General features: G+C 40.2%; 1 protein-coding gene across 3 annotated transcripts in view; it reads right to left on the reverse strand.

Moving 5' to 3' along the window:
• Positions 1-16989, reverse strand: part of NCOA2 (nuclear receptor coactivator 2) — a 193223-nt gene that overhangs the window by 31676 nt on the left and 144558 nt on the right. For all 3 annotated transcript variants that reach the window (XM_065628012.1, XM_065628011.1, XM_065628013.1), the window contains 3 exons: positions 14443-14590; positions 11002-12271; positions 1892-2102 (listed from right to left, as the gene is read on the reverse strand). In XM_065628012.1, coding sequence (XP_065484084.1) covers positions 1892-2102; positions 11002-12271; positions 14443-14590 — 1629 coding nt within the window. The remainder of the gene's footprint in view (positions 1-1891; positions 2103-11001; positions 12272-14442; positions 14591-16989) is intronic.

The raw sequence follows: 16989 nt of genomic DNA on the forward strand, positions 1-16989 counted from the left end.
TTCCTAACCGTGAGGTCAAAATTTTGTCTTGACTGTCCATTCAAACACACAAATAAAACTTAATTATGAGACAAAAATGACCTTGCCAAGCTTAGGGGCATCATGAAGTCTAAGGATTTAACCAAAGCCGAATTTTAGCAACAATTTCTGAACAGTTTGTCCCAGAAGTTTGAAAAATCACACAGATGAGTAAGTTACTACATGGGCAGATTTGCCAGCACCCACTGATCCTACAAAAAGGAAAGCTGGAAATGCAGCACAAAACAGTAACACAGTTGATGAGACGTGATGCTGCTCAGATCACATACTCTACTCTTGGTCAGGACAGGACTGAAGGAGGCTCCCTGTTCCCCTCACAACAAACTCTAGCAATCTGGCAAATCTAGCAGCTTTCAAGTATTTTTTTTTCCTGTTAAACAGATAAAAATATTTGAAGTGTTTTCATGTAAAATCTGTAAAATGAAAGCTGCTTATTTCTTCAGGAAAAAAACAACCAACCAAAAAACACCCCACAAACCTCTTTTGGAATAGTATATAATTTGACATCCATTCTACATTGCTTTGCTGTGAGCATATGAGATGCCACCCACTATTTCGGTGCACCTGTTTTCTGTAAGCTCTTCTACTGAAAACAAGGCAGAAGTTCCCTAGGGGAATCAGGCACAGACACAGGACTGAGCTGGGCGAAAAAAGTTTTAAGGGCTTTAATTTACATGGGAAACAGGACGCTGCTCTGACAGAAGTGCTGCTAACCACCAAGATACTCTCATTTACAATCATACTGCTACTGTACTGCCAGTAGCTTTGAAAGCAGATTTAAAGCCAGGTTAACTCTGGAAAGCCAAAAGGTTACAGTGGAAGGAACCAGGAGACCTTTCTTCAGAAAGAATATGCTAAAGATTTCAGATGCACAGAGACTTCCTTCTGACTTACGTGCTGCTACTGTTAGTATCCCCATACTTACAAAAATGACTACAATTAAATACAAGCATCTTTCTCTGAGCAACATTGATAACAACTGATTATTTAAGGATCTGTAGTGGGTTTAATATGAATTTAAACATTAATATTTATTATTAATAGTAATATCAACATTCATATAAACATTTCTAAGTAATAATTTGAGTTCATTTGAAAGCAGCACAGTGCTATTTTAATAACATCAGAATGGCTAAAAAGATTATCTAAGCCCTATGTTTTGTAAAAAAAAGCCACCAGTGTATGTTTAAGGAGTAAGTAGATGCTGCCATCCTGGACAACAGGATTAAAAAATGAAGCAGTGGCTTTTTATGCTATTTGTAGCTGATAAGACTCCTGTCTTGCTCACTTTCCATTATTCTATGGTGGCAGACCAACATTTCAACGTTGATCTCTAAGTTAATTAATAAAGTTAAGAAACACTGTCAGCTAGAAGTGACTCAATTAAAAGCCACAATTTCAAATTAAACTCGGGCAACTCCTCTTAATCATATGTCTTTCTATTAATCTTGTGGTTTTAGAAGAGGACTCTCCTTCACGCTTAGAAAAGCCTCTCTCGCCCCTTTTACTGAAAGAGCTGCTGGAAAGGACTGATCTGCATCACAACAAAATGCTTGAGCTCTCCATGCCCAAGTCCCTGCAACAGCAGTAACACCTATAGCCACAGCAGGGGATGTGCAATTTATTTTGAGGGTACCCCTTAAAACTCCTCAGAGGGTGCAGACTTGCAGGGTGCTGAGTGAATTAGGACATAACTTCCGCACGCGTTTGGAAATGGGACGACCGCAGATGGCGCTCCATCACCACGCAAGGCCAGACCATGACCAGGGGCTGCCCGGTTCCTCCCCCGCCCACCCGGGGGTATCGCCACCTTTTCGGGGGTTCGCAAGCTTGGCCAACACTGCGGACTCACTGCTCTGTGAAATCCTCATTGCTGGTTTCTGGGCAGCCACGGCCGAGCCGGGGCTGCTGTCACTGGTGAGCTGCATGAGGTCATTGATGATGGCTTGCTTGTCCACCGAGCCCGCTGGCGCACCGGGGCGGCTATCCGGGAAAAGCTGCGGTAACTGGCTGTTCTGCAGGTCATCCAGAATCTCCTCCAAGTTATCCAACTCACTGCCTGGCTGCAATTAAAAATAAAAAGCACAAACCCACAGTACAGGTCGCTGTTCTCCTGCGGTAGACGTCCTCACGCCGAGCCAGGCAGCCCACAACCTTTCCTGCAAGAAGCTTGATGTGGAGGAAGCTCACAAAGTTGGTGAAAGGGGACTGTGAGGGCTTGTCTGCCTTGCATTTGGGGAGCCCGGTGTGGCACTGGCACCCCTTCAAAACCCCAGCATCGGAACGTATGAATCTGCGCGATCTGTACCTCAGGCCAAGGGGAGATTCTCCCTGTGCACTCTGTGGCCGGTGCAAACAGCAGGGATAATTTGGCAGGGGAAGAGATCCAACAGTGATAAAGATAGGGGTTCATGTAGGTATAACCAATATTCCTTTCACCACAGTCATATTTCTAGTCTCTTTATGACTTGATTAAAAGCATATGATGGAAAAGTTGCTTCATGGCTAAAACAATTCCCCACATGCATTTTCCTTGTTACATTCAAAACCTTAACAATGAATAACTATGTAAGTTAACTGGCAAGAAATACACTTTTCAATGAAGTCCTAGAAATAAAAAACTGTCAGCTATTTACTAGATTTAGGAATTTATTTTGCTCACAACTTCCAAAATCAGTGAAAATAACTTCTCTACAGTAAGAAAAAAAAAAAAAAAAAAAAAGGAGAAATCTAGTTATCTAGTTGCAATCAATTAAGTAGAAACTTACCATGAAATAAAGATGGGGAAAAAAAAGTTCATCCCATACTAACATAAATACTGACCTGCAAGTTTTTCTTAAAAAGAAAAAATTGATTTTAACCAGTTTTTTTTGGTCAGCTTCTCTGTCCACAAACACTCAGAAATACATCCTTTTCTCACTGAAATTTGGAAATTAATACAAGTATATTCTCCAATCTTAAACTTTTAAATAGGTAAGACTTTTAGAGTTCTTCTGGGTAATAACTACAAACAGGCAGTCCAGTCTCAGTTACCACCAAGAGGCACAAGAAACATTTCATGACAGTATTTGTAACAAAGACCTACTCAAAACCAGCGCCTTTGTTAGAAAATGTGCAATGACGGAAGAGAGGCAGAGAGTAAGCAGCCAGCCGTGAAGGATGGGGAACCGAGAAAAACCACCACAAACATGCACACAACTGAAATACAATTCTTCCTGTTCTTTTTTGTCCTGCCACCACATTGTGAACTTGTTACTTGTTGAGAGCAAGCTTACATCACAGATCCCAGGATAATGTAGAAATACCTGAGGCGGCTTTAAACTACTTACCAAGGCTCTCCCAGCCTAGCTAGGAAGCTCTGCACATTAGTCTGGGCTAAACTCCTGCTGCCACAGCTAACCTGCTCCTGGGAAGCCCAGCTATTTTATCCACAGGAAGCTGAGATGCCTCGAGGTTATATCTCTACATACCTTTTTTTGGATAACTGACTGCAGATAGACACGGTATTACTCTTTACTCCTTCCACATCACCTCCTAGTCTTACAGATTGGAATATATGGTGGAAAAGAGAAAGGAGTTTACTCAGTTAAAAAGCAGCATTTGGGTGATCTGAAGGCTGGTGTTACTGGCAAAATGGTAGGAAATCATAGAATCATAGGACTAGAAGAAGTTTAAAGCCTCAAGGTAAAATCAGTGTATGCCATTCCCTACAGAAGTTCATATAGCCTCTTCTTAAAAGCATCCAGTGACAGCAAATCCACAGCTTCCCCAGGGAATTGGTTTCAGCACTCTGCCATCCTTACTATTTGAGTTTTTCTCCTCAGTGTAAATGCAAAATCTCCCCCACTGAAGTTTAGGCCCTTACTTCCTCTTGTACTTTGAATCTGGAGAACAAATTGTGTTCTCTTGTCTTTTTCTAACCTTTTCTGTATTTGAAAACATGCCTCTTTGGCCTTTAAGCTGAAGTTACTTAGTTATCTCAACTTGTTGAATTTTCTTCAGCATACAACCCGCTTTCTAGACCTCTCATTACTCTTGCTGTTCCCGTGGACCGTCTTCAGTTGATCCACACTTTTGCTGAAGTGCCAGGTCCAGAAGGAGAACTCAAGATGAAACCTTATAACTGCTGAGTATAGGAAAAAATGTACACATAGTACACACTGATGGTATATTCCAGAAGAGGCTGCGATTTTTTTAATTACATGACATTATGGATTCTCACCTTGTGCTCACTATGATCCCTAGATACAGCTCTGAAAAAGTCCAAGTCCTATCTAGCCAGTTGTCTCCTCTTTTTTTTTTTTTTTTAAAGTCTGTGATGTTATTTTCAACTAAATAATTTGTTCATCCTGAATGTTCTCCTAAGATTTTTTCCTCCATATCTCCTGGTTGCAGCTGAATTTGAATTCCATCCTCCAGTATATTTGCAGACATGCGCGTGTCACACGCAGCTTTACCACAGGTAACCTCTGTTCTCTCACCGGATCAAACACTGAGCAGGCTCTAGATGCTGCATGAGCTCCTGCAGCACCTCCGTTTTGACAATGAATCCTTAAGCAACTACTTTCTGTGTAAGGATTTCCAAAGGGCTTCCTACCCACTCAGAAGTTTTGTCTTGACCATGCATCTCTAATCTGTTTATGAGAATGCCATGCATCAGAGCGCCGAAGAGCCTTACTCAAACCAAGACACAAGGCATACACTGCTTCTCTCATGCCGAAAATCCTGCTACCCTCTTGCAGGAGGAAGCCAGGTTGGTCCGACATTACCTGCTCTTGGCAAATCCCCTCGCTGACTTGCTGCCTTCCAGGCACTTACGAGCAGTTGGGTGGACAAGGCACATCAACAGAAAATGTAGAGCCAGGAGGAAGCAAGTGTGCTTATAGGAAGCATAAGTCATTGTGTGGACAGGTGATAAGCAGATTCAAAAAGGTGCTCCAAGAGACAGTTGTGAGCGATGTTTATAGGAGATGTATTTTGAGCGCTGGAAGATCTGGTACAAGAAGAGTGCAAGATCCAGTGGAGGAAACTGATGTAGAGCACCATAAATTATAGAAGGATGACTCAATACTCTTTGGGGGAATTAAGACATGTGGCCTTCATTAAGCATATTTCAGACAACAGTGAAGGGAAGTTTTATATGCTGCAGGGTTTTTTTTGTTTGGTTTTGTGTGGGACTTTATGGGGGTTTTTTTCCCCTCCTCCCATACTTTTTTTTAAACATTCTGGCTACTGCAATTCTTTGTTTAAACATCAGATGTATTAAAAACAAACACCCCCCCAAAAAACCAAAACGAAATCAAAAACCCCCAAAACAAAGCCAGAGAAGAACATATTGATCCAAATGTGTCAGAAAACTGCACTCCCCAAGATGCTTTTAATTCTTCTCAGGAAGTGGCGAAGAAAGGCCAGACACAACAGATGCATTATAAAAACACAAATACATAACCTTCCTTTTTTTGCGTAACATAATTAATATCAAATATTTAATCTTTGTTTTTTGATGAGATGAGGGTTCTCAACTGCTCCAAAATTTCTAAGACAGATTTAGGATTAACACCAAGCTAAGATCTTAGCCTAAGTCTTTCCAGACTCACCCTCAAATGACACCATATGTGCAGAAACCAGCATTAAAATATCTACTTGGTTAGTTTCATGGGATTTTTCTTTTATTTATGTATTCTGTATTTATTTTGTTAGTAGTCTAAATTGAACTTTATGTAAATAGAAGGTACATCCCTAACCTCCCTGTAACACAATTATTTATCATGAATTAAAAAAAGTGCCTGATAAAGTGCTAAGCATCGGAAGAAAGTTCTCGTGCACATATTTTCACTATCTCTAAGCAACGCAATTAGAACAATCTCTGCATAACTGGGACACTAAGCACCAGAAAACATAAGACAAATTGTGCTTAGAAATATTTTTGCATTTGAAAAACTAACCTGCTTTCGAAGTACTTATCATCATCACGTTGAGAAACATAGATAAAGTGTTAACTGCTTACTGAAAGGCAGTTACACCTCAACATGAAGTCTGGTTTACAAAAGTTGCTATGTCAAGTCTACCTTCCATGGATTGTAAAGGACTGGATAAGATCCTAAACTCTCTGGAGATCTCTCTTCCAGCACTGACAATGCCCACAGCTTGCACTGAGACCCTGTATTCCAAATTTCATAGAAATCTACATTTCATTTATGATCACATGTGTTAAAAGCATCTGAAACTTTTTCCTTACAACAGGATATCTTTTGGTGGGGACACAACTTGAAACTATACCTGCCTTATGTAAACTCCAAGTTAGCTCATTAGCTACACCTGTAGCATGGGCAAAACATTTGGTCATACAAGGTAAACAAAACCAAATCCCTGCTCCAAACTGGCCATAAATTAAAGGATTATAAAAAAAAAAAGGGGAAAAGTAAATCAGAAGTGGAATCGATGTCATCTTTTTCTCCTTGGTAACTGCATTAAACAAACAATTGGCTAGAAATCCCATTATATTATCAGGCTAATCTACTACTAGCTTGTGGAAACAGAACCCTAATTGAAAGACATTCAGAAAATGGAATCCTCATTCTAAGGTTTTGATCAAGAAGAAACCAATGTCCTTCATGAATTTAATGGTTCTGGACATCAAGAAGTAGGTTTTTGGAAGATGAGAGGCATGAGTACAGAAAATATTTTATTATTGGGAAGATACTGGTTTCCACACAAAGCAAGAAGAGAGCAGAGTTGATAAAGTGTGTGAGGAACACCAGAGCAGTTTCTAAGTTTTAGGACAAAAAGGTACACACTTAAGATGATTTCTGGAACAGTACTGGGAGAGACTGTGGCATTGCAAAGTCTCTGTCAGACAAACAGGTTGTCTATATTGTCTACTGGCTAACAAAAGAGGAAAGTACACTAACAGAGGTAAGTATTTTATTCTACATTATGCCAAGCATTTTCTCACAGAGTAAGCTATTTCAAAATTCTATGTCTTGGTTTCTTTGTCTGTTATATGAACATAAGAATCCATACCCAATTTTACAGAAGAGTTTTGCAGTGCAAAACAATAGTGCTAAACAAAATGTTTCTTTAGCAAGGCAAAACCCAACACTGTTCAGTGCATGACGTTTCTCTGACATAACCCTACACTTTCACTCTCCTCCCCTCAGGCTGTTCGCCCGTCCTCGGCAGATCTGACCAGCTGCTGACCACCACATGGGCTGCTCCTCACCAGTGGCACCGTGTGCTGGCTGCAGCCAGGAGCACGGCGAGGGGTATTTTTTGTGAGAGACAGCACAAGCAGCAGTGAACAGGGAAGGAATGTGCAGGATGAAGTCCCACCACACAGCCCCACGAGGGGCAAGGAGAGTGGAGGAAGGCAGGCTTACTGCAGAGGGACACACCTGTGGCTAATCAGGACTCATGTTTCCACTGCCTTCCCTTTCTAACAGTGGAGAACAGCATGAACCCTCGTGGTGCTTGATAGCAAGTCCTACTACTGTTGGTGCTGTAGGAAAAGCCCTGCTGAGCCTCCCCAGCAGGTCTCTCTTTCATCCTCTCCCCCACAGCTGCCTTAACTGGAACAGCAATCACCCTAATAGAGCTTGATAACCATCATCCCACCAAGGAAGGGAAAAAGGTACGGCAGCGCTGGAAATATTCTCTGCCATTTGAGAAAGGCTTCCTGTCGGTTGCTGCTCTCTGCAGAAGTGTATGTTTAAACACTCTACCTAGAAGACCGCTATTTTTAGCGCAGTGGTGCACTTCAAAGCATTTCCTGCTCAGAAAGTCACACCAAAAGCAAAAGGAACAAACGCAATGGCTCTGCTGCCTCCCAGCAGCCCGATGCCCCTTGCAGAGGCCAGCCCAGCGCCGCTCCGCTCCGCTTTCCAGAGAAACTGCACACTCCAGTGACTACTTAAAAATACAACATTCCCCAGGGAGAAGAAGTTTTAAATAATCCTGCAAAACAGGTAACACAAGCACATGGCTAATTTTTACATATGGGAGGAAGAAGAGGGGGGGAAGGATGCAGGAGGATGGAAGAATTTAGCACAAGAATCTGTGTTCTGGTCTTGTACTAAATAGTTCCAGCTTTGATCTAAATTTAGGCAATGACACTTCCTGTGGGAGACCATCTTCCAAAGCTGAAGAGTTTCTGATGCTAAATATTTTCAGTGATTTTTATAATTGGGGTAAAGTGGTTATTTGTTTAAAGGCTTGGCCTTCAGCTAGCTAAATGCTTACACTATTTTATATTCCCCGCTATTTCCTCTCCTACTCCACGTCAGACTTCTGTTTATTCAGCTCCAGGTTTCACGGCATTTTAAATAGGTTTTAAAACTCTATTTACAACCAACGGGAGCAAGAAAAACCCTTCTGTCATTATCCAGCAGCCTTCCATCACAGCTGCAGGACTGGCTTCTCCCCAGCACTTCAGCCCTCACCACTTCATCACGACCCCTGCACTGCTTTGTGGTTTTCTGAACAGCCCCAACTCCTGGACCTTCCTGTACCTCCAGTTCCCTCTCTCCTGGGAGACAATCTCTTGTCTTCAAATTTTAAGAAAAGGCGATACATCCAGTGTTCATATTCCAAACCCCTCAACTCCCTCCCCTGACCTCAGAAACATGAAGCCTAAAAATAAAAAAATGAATATTCACTTTACAAAGTTCATAGTACTGGGGACCTGAGTTTCTAATGCTTGAGGCTGGCAATGCTTGTATACACTGAAGTCTCTTTAAAGTCATCCTTATAAGTTACGTGTTTACATTTAAGGTGAGATGCAACTTAGCTATCTTTAGTCATGAAAAAGGCACCTAGTCTAAACTAGCCATCCAGGCTACCACTAGTCAATGAGAACATCACTAAGGAGCAGCTTACCTTCCCAATTTGGGCACACATTTGCATAACATAACATTAAAAAAAAAATTTGGAGTCTATTTTTCCATTTCTCCATCAACGATAAAAGGAGCTCATAGGACTACCTGGACTAAACAGCTAAATTCCAGAGGAATTTAATTCTTGGGGAGTAAACTATCTGAAAGCCACAATTTTGATCTACTTGGACACAATTTTTTTTTGTGATTACCAAATTCTATGTTTTTGTCCAGTATCAAATACAGAGGACTGAAGGATCTCTGCCTTCAATCCAGTATTTACTTCAATGTATAGGATCTGAACTAAGAATTGAAATCCATTAAATATTTGTACAACAGTTTATTCTTGCCAGTTTAGCTGTGAATTTCTTGATAGCTGTGTTTTTCTAGCCTAACAAAGCCTAAGTTCTCACAGAGAATCTAAGCCCTCCCTCTACAGGCATTACAAAGTAGTAGCTGTATTCAGAACTAAACTAATATCCAGGCTTGAGGACTAATCCCTGTACAAATTAGTCTAATTTGGCTCAGTTTCCCCCTAGAAGGATTGAAAAACCACAATTGCTCCTACATAATAGCAATAGCTGTCAAATTCTGTTGAAAGACAAGAAGTGAAGTAACCTTAGGAGATGTCTGGATAACTGAGATTTTAACAATGCTGTGTCCACACTGTAGTGGCATGTTTGGCCTCTATGTTTTGTGGTTATAACTGCCATTGAAAGAACTGTCTACTGGTTAGAAACTGCCAAAAGGGCAAAGTAAAAAAAATAAAAATAAAAAAAAAATCCAGTGCTGTGACTTAGGGCTAAGAAAAATGTTATCTGTCTCTCCTCAGCCTCAAAATACACTACAGAAAATATAAAAATTATGTATTCATACACATAGAATAATAAAAATAAAATGGATTCACAAAAATAAACAAGTTCAAACCCAATCTGCACATTAAAAACACACAATATTTTAAAAGTGAAGGATATGGCTGTGAATGAGAGAGTCATGAACATTTACAGTGTATGATCTGATCATGATTTACAAATTAAGGCTTCAAGCACAGGGCACTGCCTAGGAATTAATGACCAGCTGTGGGAGTTGATAGTGTAGGACAAAGCTAAGGATCATTAACTCCAGCTAGTTATTAACTCCCCAGAAAATGCCTTATACTGAAATTGACATTTTAATTACCTATTTTATAAATAAAATAAACAGTAATATTGCAGTGGCAAATTGCTTCTGCTGTGTCCCTTTTTCTTGCAAACCTCTGAAAACTGGAGCGTTCTGGGCCATGTGAACCCGGTGCTTTTTGAAAGTGAAATAATAATTTTTAGCATAGGTCTTAAGAACATAGAATTTATTAGTATGTTGTGCAGCACGGCAACAACACAGAGAAATTCTGAATGCAAAATTCAATGCAGATAACCTCTGCACTGAACAATTAATCCTCCGGAGGAACTTGGGGTTGAATATAAAAACTTTCAAGTAAAAAAAAAAAAACAAACCCACCACAAAAAACCAAACATCAAAATAAAACAACTCAAAACAACAACCCCCCCCTTAATTGGCACAGAAACAAGGAAATTCTGTTTGCCTTGATTTTAATTTGCAGGTCAAGTACAGCACAAAGACCAGCAATGCAAAGTTGGTATCAGTCCTTTTAAACAGCTCCTGTCCTTGAGCATGAACCTGCTCTAGATGGGAGAAGTGTAGTTGCTATGCTGGGCTGGGTCAAGAGCCCATCCAGCCCACAGCAGTTCCACAACAGCCTATGGGAGAAGCTGTCAATAAGTTATTAATAGCATTAACCAACACTTAGAAGTATTTTCTCTTCATCTGACTACCAGCTGGGAAAGGTTCCCCAGCGTTCAGTCCCTGTGTTATCCATCTCCTCCCAGGCAGAGTCTGTTTTTTTCAAACAGAGCGATGATCACAATTCAGCAACCCCAACTGGAAATTTGAGTGAAGACTGGATGTCAAGAGACAGGTAACAGCCTCTTAAAGTGTCGAGAAATTATTCTTAGAGGAAGTCTGGAAGAAATTCAGATGGCAGGAATGCAGGCCTAGAACATCTCATTCACATGTAACGCAAAGATTCGCTTACCTGTTCGTTAGGCTCAAAGCTTATCTCTTCTTTCTCCGTCCTCATAGCTATTAATTTTGTGCTACCGGAAGGGTCTGTCTTACTGTCCAACCGCTCCAGTTTTGGGGGTATGTCTGGTAAACCAATATCTTTAGTATCATCTTTATCTAGCAAGTAGCGAAGTAGTGCATTATTATTCTTCTTAGGACTCGCTGGCTCCTGTTTAACAGTCACCTCTGAACCAGGAGCTGTGCTACTGGACTCCTGGCTCAGTTCTTTGCCTGTGGCCTCTGCTGTGAGCTTGGCCAAATCTACAGGAGAACTACTGTCCTGCAATAGTCTGTGCAAAATTTTATGCTTCTCCTTGAGCGAGGTTCCGTGTGATGAACCAGGCCCAGGCAACGCTCCCGTGGAGTCCTTGCTAACATCTCCCATGGTACTGGACAAAGGCGAAGGCTCCATCTGATCTGATTTGGTGGTCAGCAATTGTAAGAGCTTTGTCTGGCTTTTTCCGTCATGCAGTTTATTCTGTCCATCAGGTCTCTCACCACTGACAACCGGTGGCATGTTGCTATCGCCGCTGTCTTTCTGTTCTCCTGAATGGCAGCTGCTCTCTGCTTGTCCAGTTGTACCTTCTGATTGCTCCCCGTATAGTCCAAAGCAGTCTTTAGAGTCCAGACTTCCCATCTTGCTTAGCTGGGGAGGATTCATATTCACAGGGGAATTCTGTAAGTTTCCCATTTTTAGGTCAGGTGAAGCCAACGAGGATCCCAGAGAAACGCCGTGGCCCTCGCTGAGGGCCTGCAGCGCGTTCAGGGAACTGTTGGTGTAGTTATGGCTATTTCCTGTGCTGCTGCAGACTCCCACGGGGGAATGCAGGCTTCCTGCGGGGGAGAACTGGCTGGGTGGGATGCGAGGGCTTCCTGCCACTCCAGGGCTCACACGATGCCGCGGGGAAAGCATAGAGTTTGGCTGCCCTGGGTTCATGCCAGGGCTGCTTTGTGAGGGGCTGTTCATTTTTAGTGCATAGTTACTACCCTGAGGAGTGGATGCTTGTATGCTTGACACATGGTTCATTCCCCCTGAACCACCAAACCTGCCTGCTGGCATGCCCATTTGTTCCTTTGGGCCGTTTATGGCAAAATTTATATTGCTACTGATGGTCATATCCTGACCTGGGTTCCCACTGCACATGGCCTGATGGGCAGGGCTGCTGGAGCTAATTGGGTTCAGGATCTTCCCCATTCCTTGTCCAGTCAAATCCTGATTCATTCCACAGACATTCTGCTCTCTATGTGGCGAGGGGAAGAAAAAGAACCCATTAGCTAAAATTACAGTGGCCAACTTGCAATTACATTACAGAAAAAGAAGCAAAACCCCAAACCTTGCTTTACAATAACACAACAAACCTACAATTATAAACAAATTGACAATTTGACAAAAGTGATATGCAACTCTCAACACGGCTGCACATTAACAGTATGGTTTTTCAGCATCTCATTAACAAATCAGCGGAAGAGAGGAAAAACAAAATTATACCTCATTTAAATGACAGTCATTAGAAATGCAGATAGGTTACAATTTCAGACTCTCTTCCCTTTAATGTATGTCTCTCCTCTACAATCTGGCAAGAGCTAACTTCTAGAACTGACAGAAATCTCATCTGAAACATATGACCCAAACAAATACATGTTTTAAGAGACAGCTGTGGACAGCTGTTTGCTGGAGTTTTGAATTTCTATGAGTTAGCCTCACTGCAAGGCCGGAGTGGGCTATTTGCCCACCAAGTTCATAGTGAAAAGATAGTTGAAAAAGTCACATTTCTACACTGCCAGAGTATTTCGATACTGCTCCAAAACAGCATGTGAGCCAAGAGAACTACTGGATACAACTTCAGAATGGGAACAGTCTGTTAGCAATCCAGTCCTGCATGGGCATTCAGGAAAAGAGGAGAAGAAAGAGAAAAACCGCACACATAGGAGCTGAAACTCATATTTTGGAGATGTAGGCTGTAAGATGGAGGAAACAGAAGAGACACACACACACACAGAGAAAAAGCTCTTGTGAGAGCACCTGAAGGTCACTTCTCTTTTCCTCGGTAGATTTTAATTAGTTTATGGGAGGACATAATATACTTTTCACTTCTGTGCTAAACTGAAATCAGAAAAATCAGACATATTCCCAAATGCTAAAAGCTATAAAAGAGACAGAGTCAAGTAGATTAGGAAGAAAAAAAATGAGGTTCTGAGAAAAATCACATCAACTCTGGACTTCCAAAAACAAATACTAATGGAACCTTCCTAGTATGTCTTTTTGATGAGACAAAAAAATTCCTACTTGCACAGGATAAGTGCAGATAAACCTTTGCATTTTGCTAAAGCAGGAAAGAACTGAAACACACATAGTGGAGCTTGTTACTCTGTATTTGTTACCTTAGGTACAGAGGCAAAGATGATCAACATTAACTATAAAAGGAGAGGTGGGTTTGCAAAACCTTATTACAAATACAATAGTACCAGTGTTCTGCTAAAAAAAGCAAGAATATTTCCAAGTACCATTTTTAAATTAATGGTGCTCTTTAAAATTTAAAATCTAGCACTTCATGAAATACCAAGTGTACTCAGCAAAGCCAAAGAAAACAAATTTCAGGCAGCTTTTGGTCAGGTCAATTTCCAAATCTACCATCTCTGTAAAATGGTTTCAGTTTTAATAACATTTAGAGCTGTTTTCTTCCTCTCAAAAAAGTGATACTGTGGATACGGGGAAACAACACTGTAATTATAATCAGCAAATAAAACCTAAAAAAAAATCTGACACAAATATACCAGGCCATGCAACGACTTAATTTCAATTTTACGTTGAAGTTCTGAGGTCAGTGATTACTTATCCCTGACTTTATCATATTCTTGCCTGTGACTTCGAAAAAAAAAAAAAAAACAACAGTGGTGGCATTTCTCAGCATTGGGCATGCGAAAGCTACCAGAAAAGAATGAAGAGAGACAAAGGGTTAAAATACGTGGTTTGTCTAATATGCAGTTCTAATAATTGTAACACATTACTTAAAGAAGACCCAGGCCCAACATATGACTGACTGTGAACTACAGGAATTTAACCCTTCAAAGTTTCCTAGATTTAATTACATTTGGAAAGTTTCTTGTGTCTACTATGCAAAATACAGGAAATTAAAATATTGAAATTAAGAACATGAGATTAAGGGAAATTTTGGATGTTTAATGGAAAATCTTGATGTGAAACTCCAGCACATCATTTTTAAATTCTGAAATAATCTTACAATCTTTTCCTGCTGTAAGCACTGATTTCAAAAACTTAATTTTGGTTTTGTGCTATCAGTTCCAGGTCAAGTGAAGGTCTATCAGCCTTGAACAACCTATTCGCTTGAGAAACTCTGTACTTTCCCTGTCCCTCTACAGAGTGTGGACGTACTAAACCGGTCAGGATTACCTGTGAAGCATATGCAAGGAGATTACAAGCTGAGGTTCACTAGTCGTCTGAGAACGGATGAGCTTACTCTTCGTTTGGGCAGAAACGATAGTGCCATCAGACAAGGAAAACCGATAAACAGGACTAAACGCTAGTCCCTGCCTCAGCACTGCAAGCAAGCAAAAGAACAGAATTAAATTAATGAGAAACTATAGTACTGGTAGTTTAGTCACTCAACATCTGATGTTCTAAATCCATCAGCATTGACACCAAAACCAAACAAAATTGAAACAAAACAACAAAAACCAAACCAAACCAAACAACAAAACCCCAAACAAACAACAAAAACCCCACAAACAAACAGAAACATAACAAACAAAACCACAGAAGAAAAATTTTGAAAATAAATAGATGGGATGCATATAACATAAAGGATCCCACATACTGCAGAGTGATCAAAAGAATACCTACGAGGAGTGACAGCAACAACAGGGCAGACACTATGAAATATAGAATATTTCAGGAGTGGACTAAGAAGTCCTTGATGTCCATTTCACTTTTTATTAACTACGTGTCTAACTCCTTTTGTTCCTCATACATTTTTCATCTGTACCATCTACATCATGATGATTAATATAAATGCCTTTAGTTTCTAGATCATCTGTTTCCATTAGACTGTAACTTTTCCTTCTTATTGTCTGCTTAAATTGTCTTGTAACAGTTACTCTCCCTACTTCTTTAATTTTAGAAGTACATAAATCTCTTATGTACGAACAACTAGAAATAAGAAGAACTGGAACAAGAAATTATTACTTTTTAAACAACAAATACAAAAATATACAGCTCAAACAAATTACAAATACAATTACCTAAACCAAAACTGGGGCTGTGCTACCCTTCCCCACTGTTAAATATGACTGCACTTCAGGTTTAGGATGTACTTCACTGCACATATTCTGCACATATTCTGCAGCCTTTAAGTTTTCAATGTCAATCTGAACTTCAACAAATTCAATTCTCTAACTTCTGTAGACCCCTGTGACATTTCTTTAATTAAAAATGAAAATCAAGTTACAATAAAGCAAATCTCCAAATGTTTATTCTACTGTTCACTCTTTGCCATCAATGAAACAAGCCTGGTCATTTTCTAATTTTAGTCCAAAAACTATTACATTAGGATTGCAGATAGGGGAGGAATGAAATACTTAACTTCAGAATTGTCATGTAATTGTTTAGGAAGAAAACAGGAATGAAGTAGTACAAATACTTTTAATTTCCTATTTCTTTCATATATACACATTTTCTGTTGTTTTGTTTTTCTTTTTTTTTTTTTTTAATTTTAATTAACAGTATAATCTGATCTTCATTTAACTGCTTGTCTTTTAATATTTCCTGCTGTAATGAAATGACAGAGTTTTCTGAGTGTGGCTTTATTAAATAGTCTCCTCTACAGAGCTACCAGACTTTCAGCCTTGCAGGACTGGTTACGATTGCTTTTCTTCCCTGTCCCCCCCACTGTTATATATTGTTCTGCAAGGTTTTAAAGTATTATTTAGGCAGTGAGAAAACAGGAAGCACAATTTAAACAACCAGAAGGGGTTTTTCAGCATAAAAATGTAAAGAAAAACAAAAACCTACAACTGTGAAACAATACAAAGCAAAATTTCACTGTTAGGTATGTCATTGTTTCAGTTTAACCTTCGGGCACCAGAAGGGCCAAAGCTCTTAACTTAAGCATATACCACATCCGGAAATTCCAGTACTCAATGCCAACAGGATACAAGTGAAATCTCCACTTAAATCATTTTCCAAACTAATTCTTTAAGCAAACAAGAATGTTTCCGTATTCCTCTTGAGGAAATGCTATTTTTCTGACTGTGGCCAATAAAAACTTACCATATATTTTGCACTTAGTATACTGAGAGTTAATTCAAAAACTTTGCAGTTTTTCCTTGTTTATCAAGCTAACTCTGATCTCCCTCCCTGCACCGTAACACTGAATTACATGTAGGAGACTGTTACTTTCTTCACTTCTATTCTCAAACCGCAACTTAAAAAACCGGAAGAGGTTCCTGAGTCAAGTGCAAAGGTGCTACTACCCACGAGATGCCTTCTTTTTCTTCTCCACACTACTGGCCGTTATTCCTCTCCAGTGCTGGATCCTTTGCAGTAAAGCCATTTGGAGGTTCTTCCTCCACCTCTTATCACTTAAGAGTCTTCACTTCCACAAGAAGTAAAGAGCCCCCTCATTTAGCCTAATTCTACAGTTTATACAATGATCCTAAGCCTTTCCTGCAAAGTGATACAGTGTAAACACCAAAACACATGTATTTTTTATCACTTCACAGATAGCTTAGAGAGGGCCCACTCAAGTCTCAGCACTGAATTTAGGAGCTGCTAATTTGGTCAGGAATCATTTGAAGGGGACAGAAGTAACAAGTGGCTAGATGCCATAACAGAAACTCCTAAATCACCTTTGGCACAGACACGTCCTTACCTGAAACTGCTCTGTAAAGCACTACTGTAACTTTAATCACATACCACCTTCTTCAATTCTGTCTGAAATCA

The sequence above is a fragment of the Caloenas nicobarica genome, chromosome 2, assembly GCF_036013445.1.
Source record: "Caloenas nicobarica isolate bCalNic1 chromosome 2, bCalNic1.hap1, whole genome shotgun sequence".
Classification (NCBI taxonomy): Eukaryota; Metazoa; Chordata; class Aves; order Columbiformes; family Columbidae; genus Caloenas; species Caloenas nicobarica.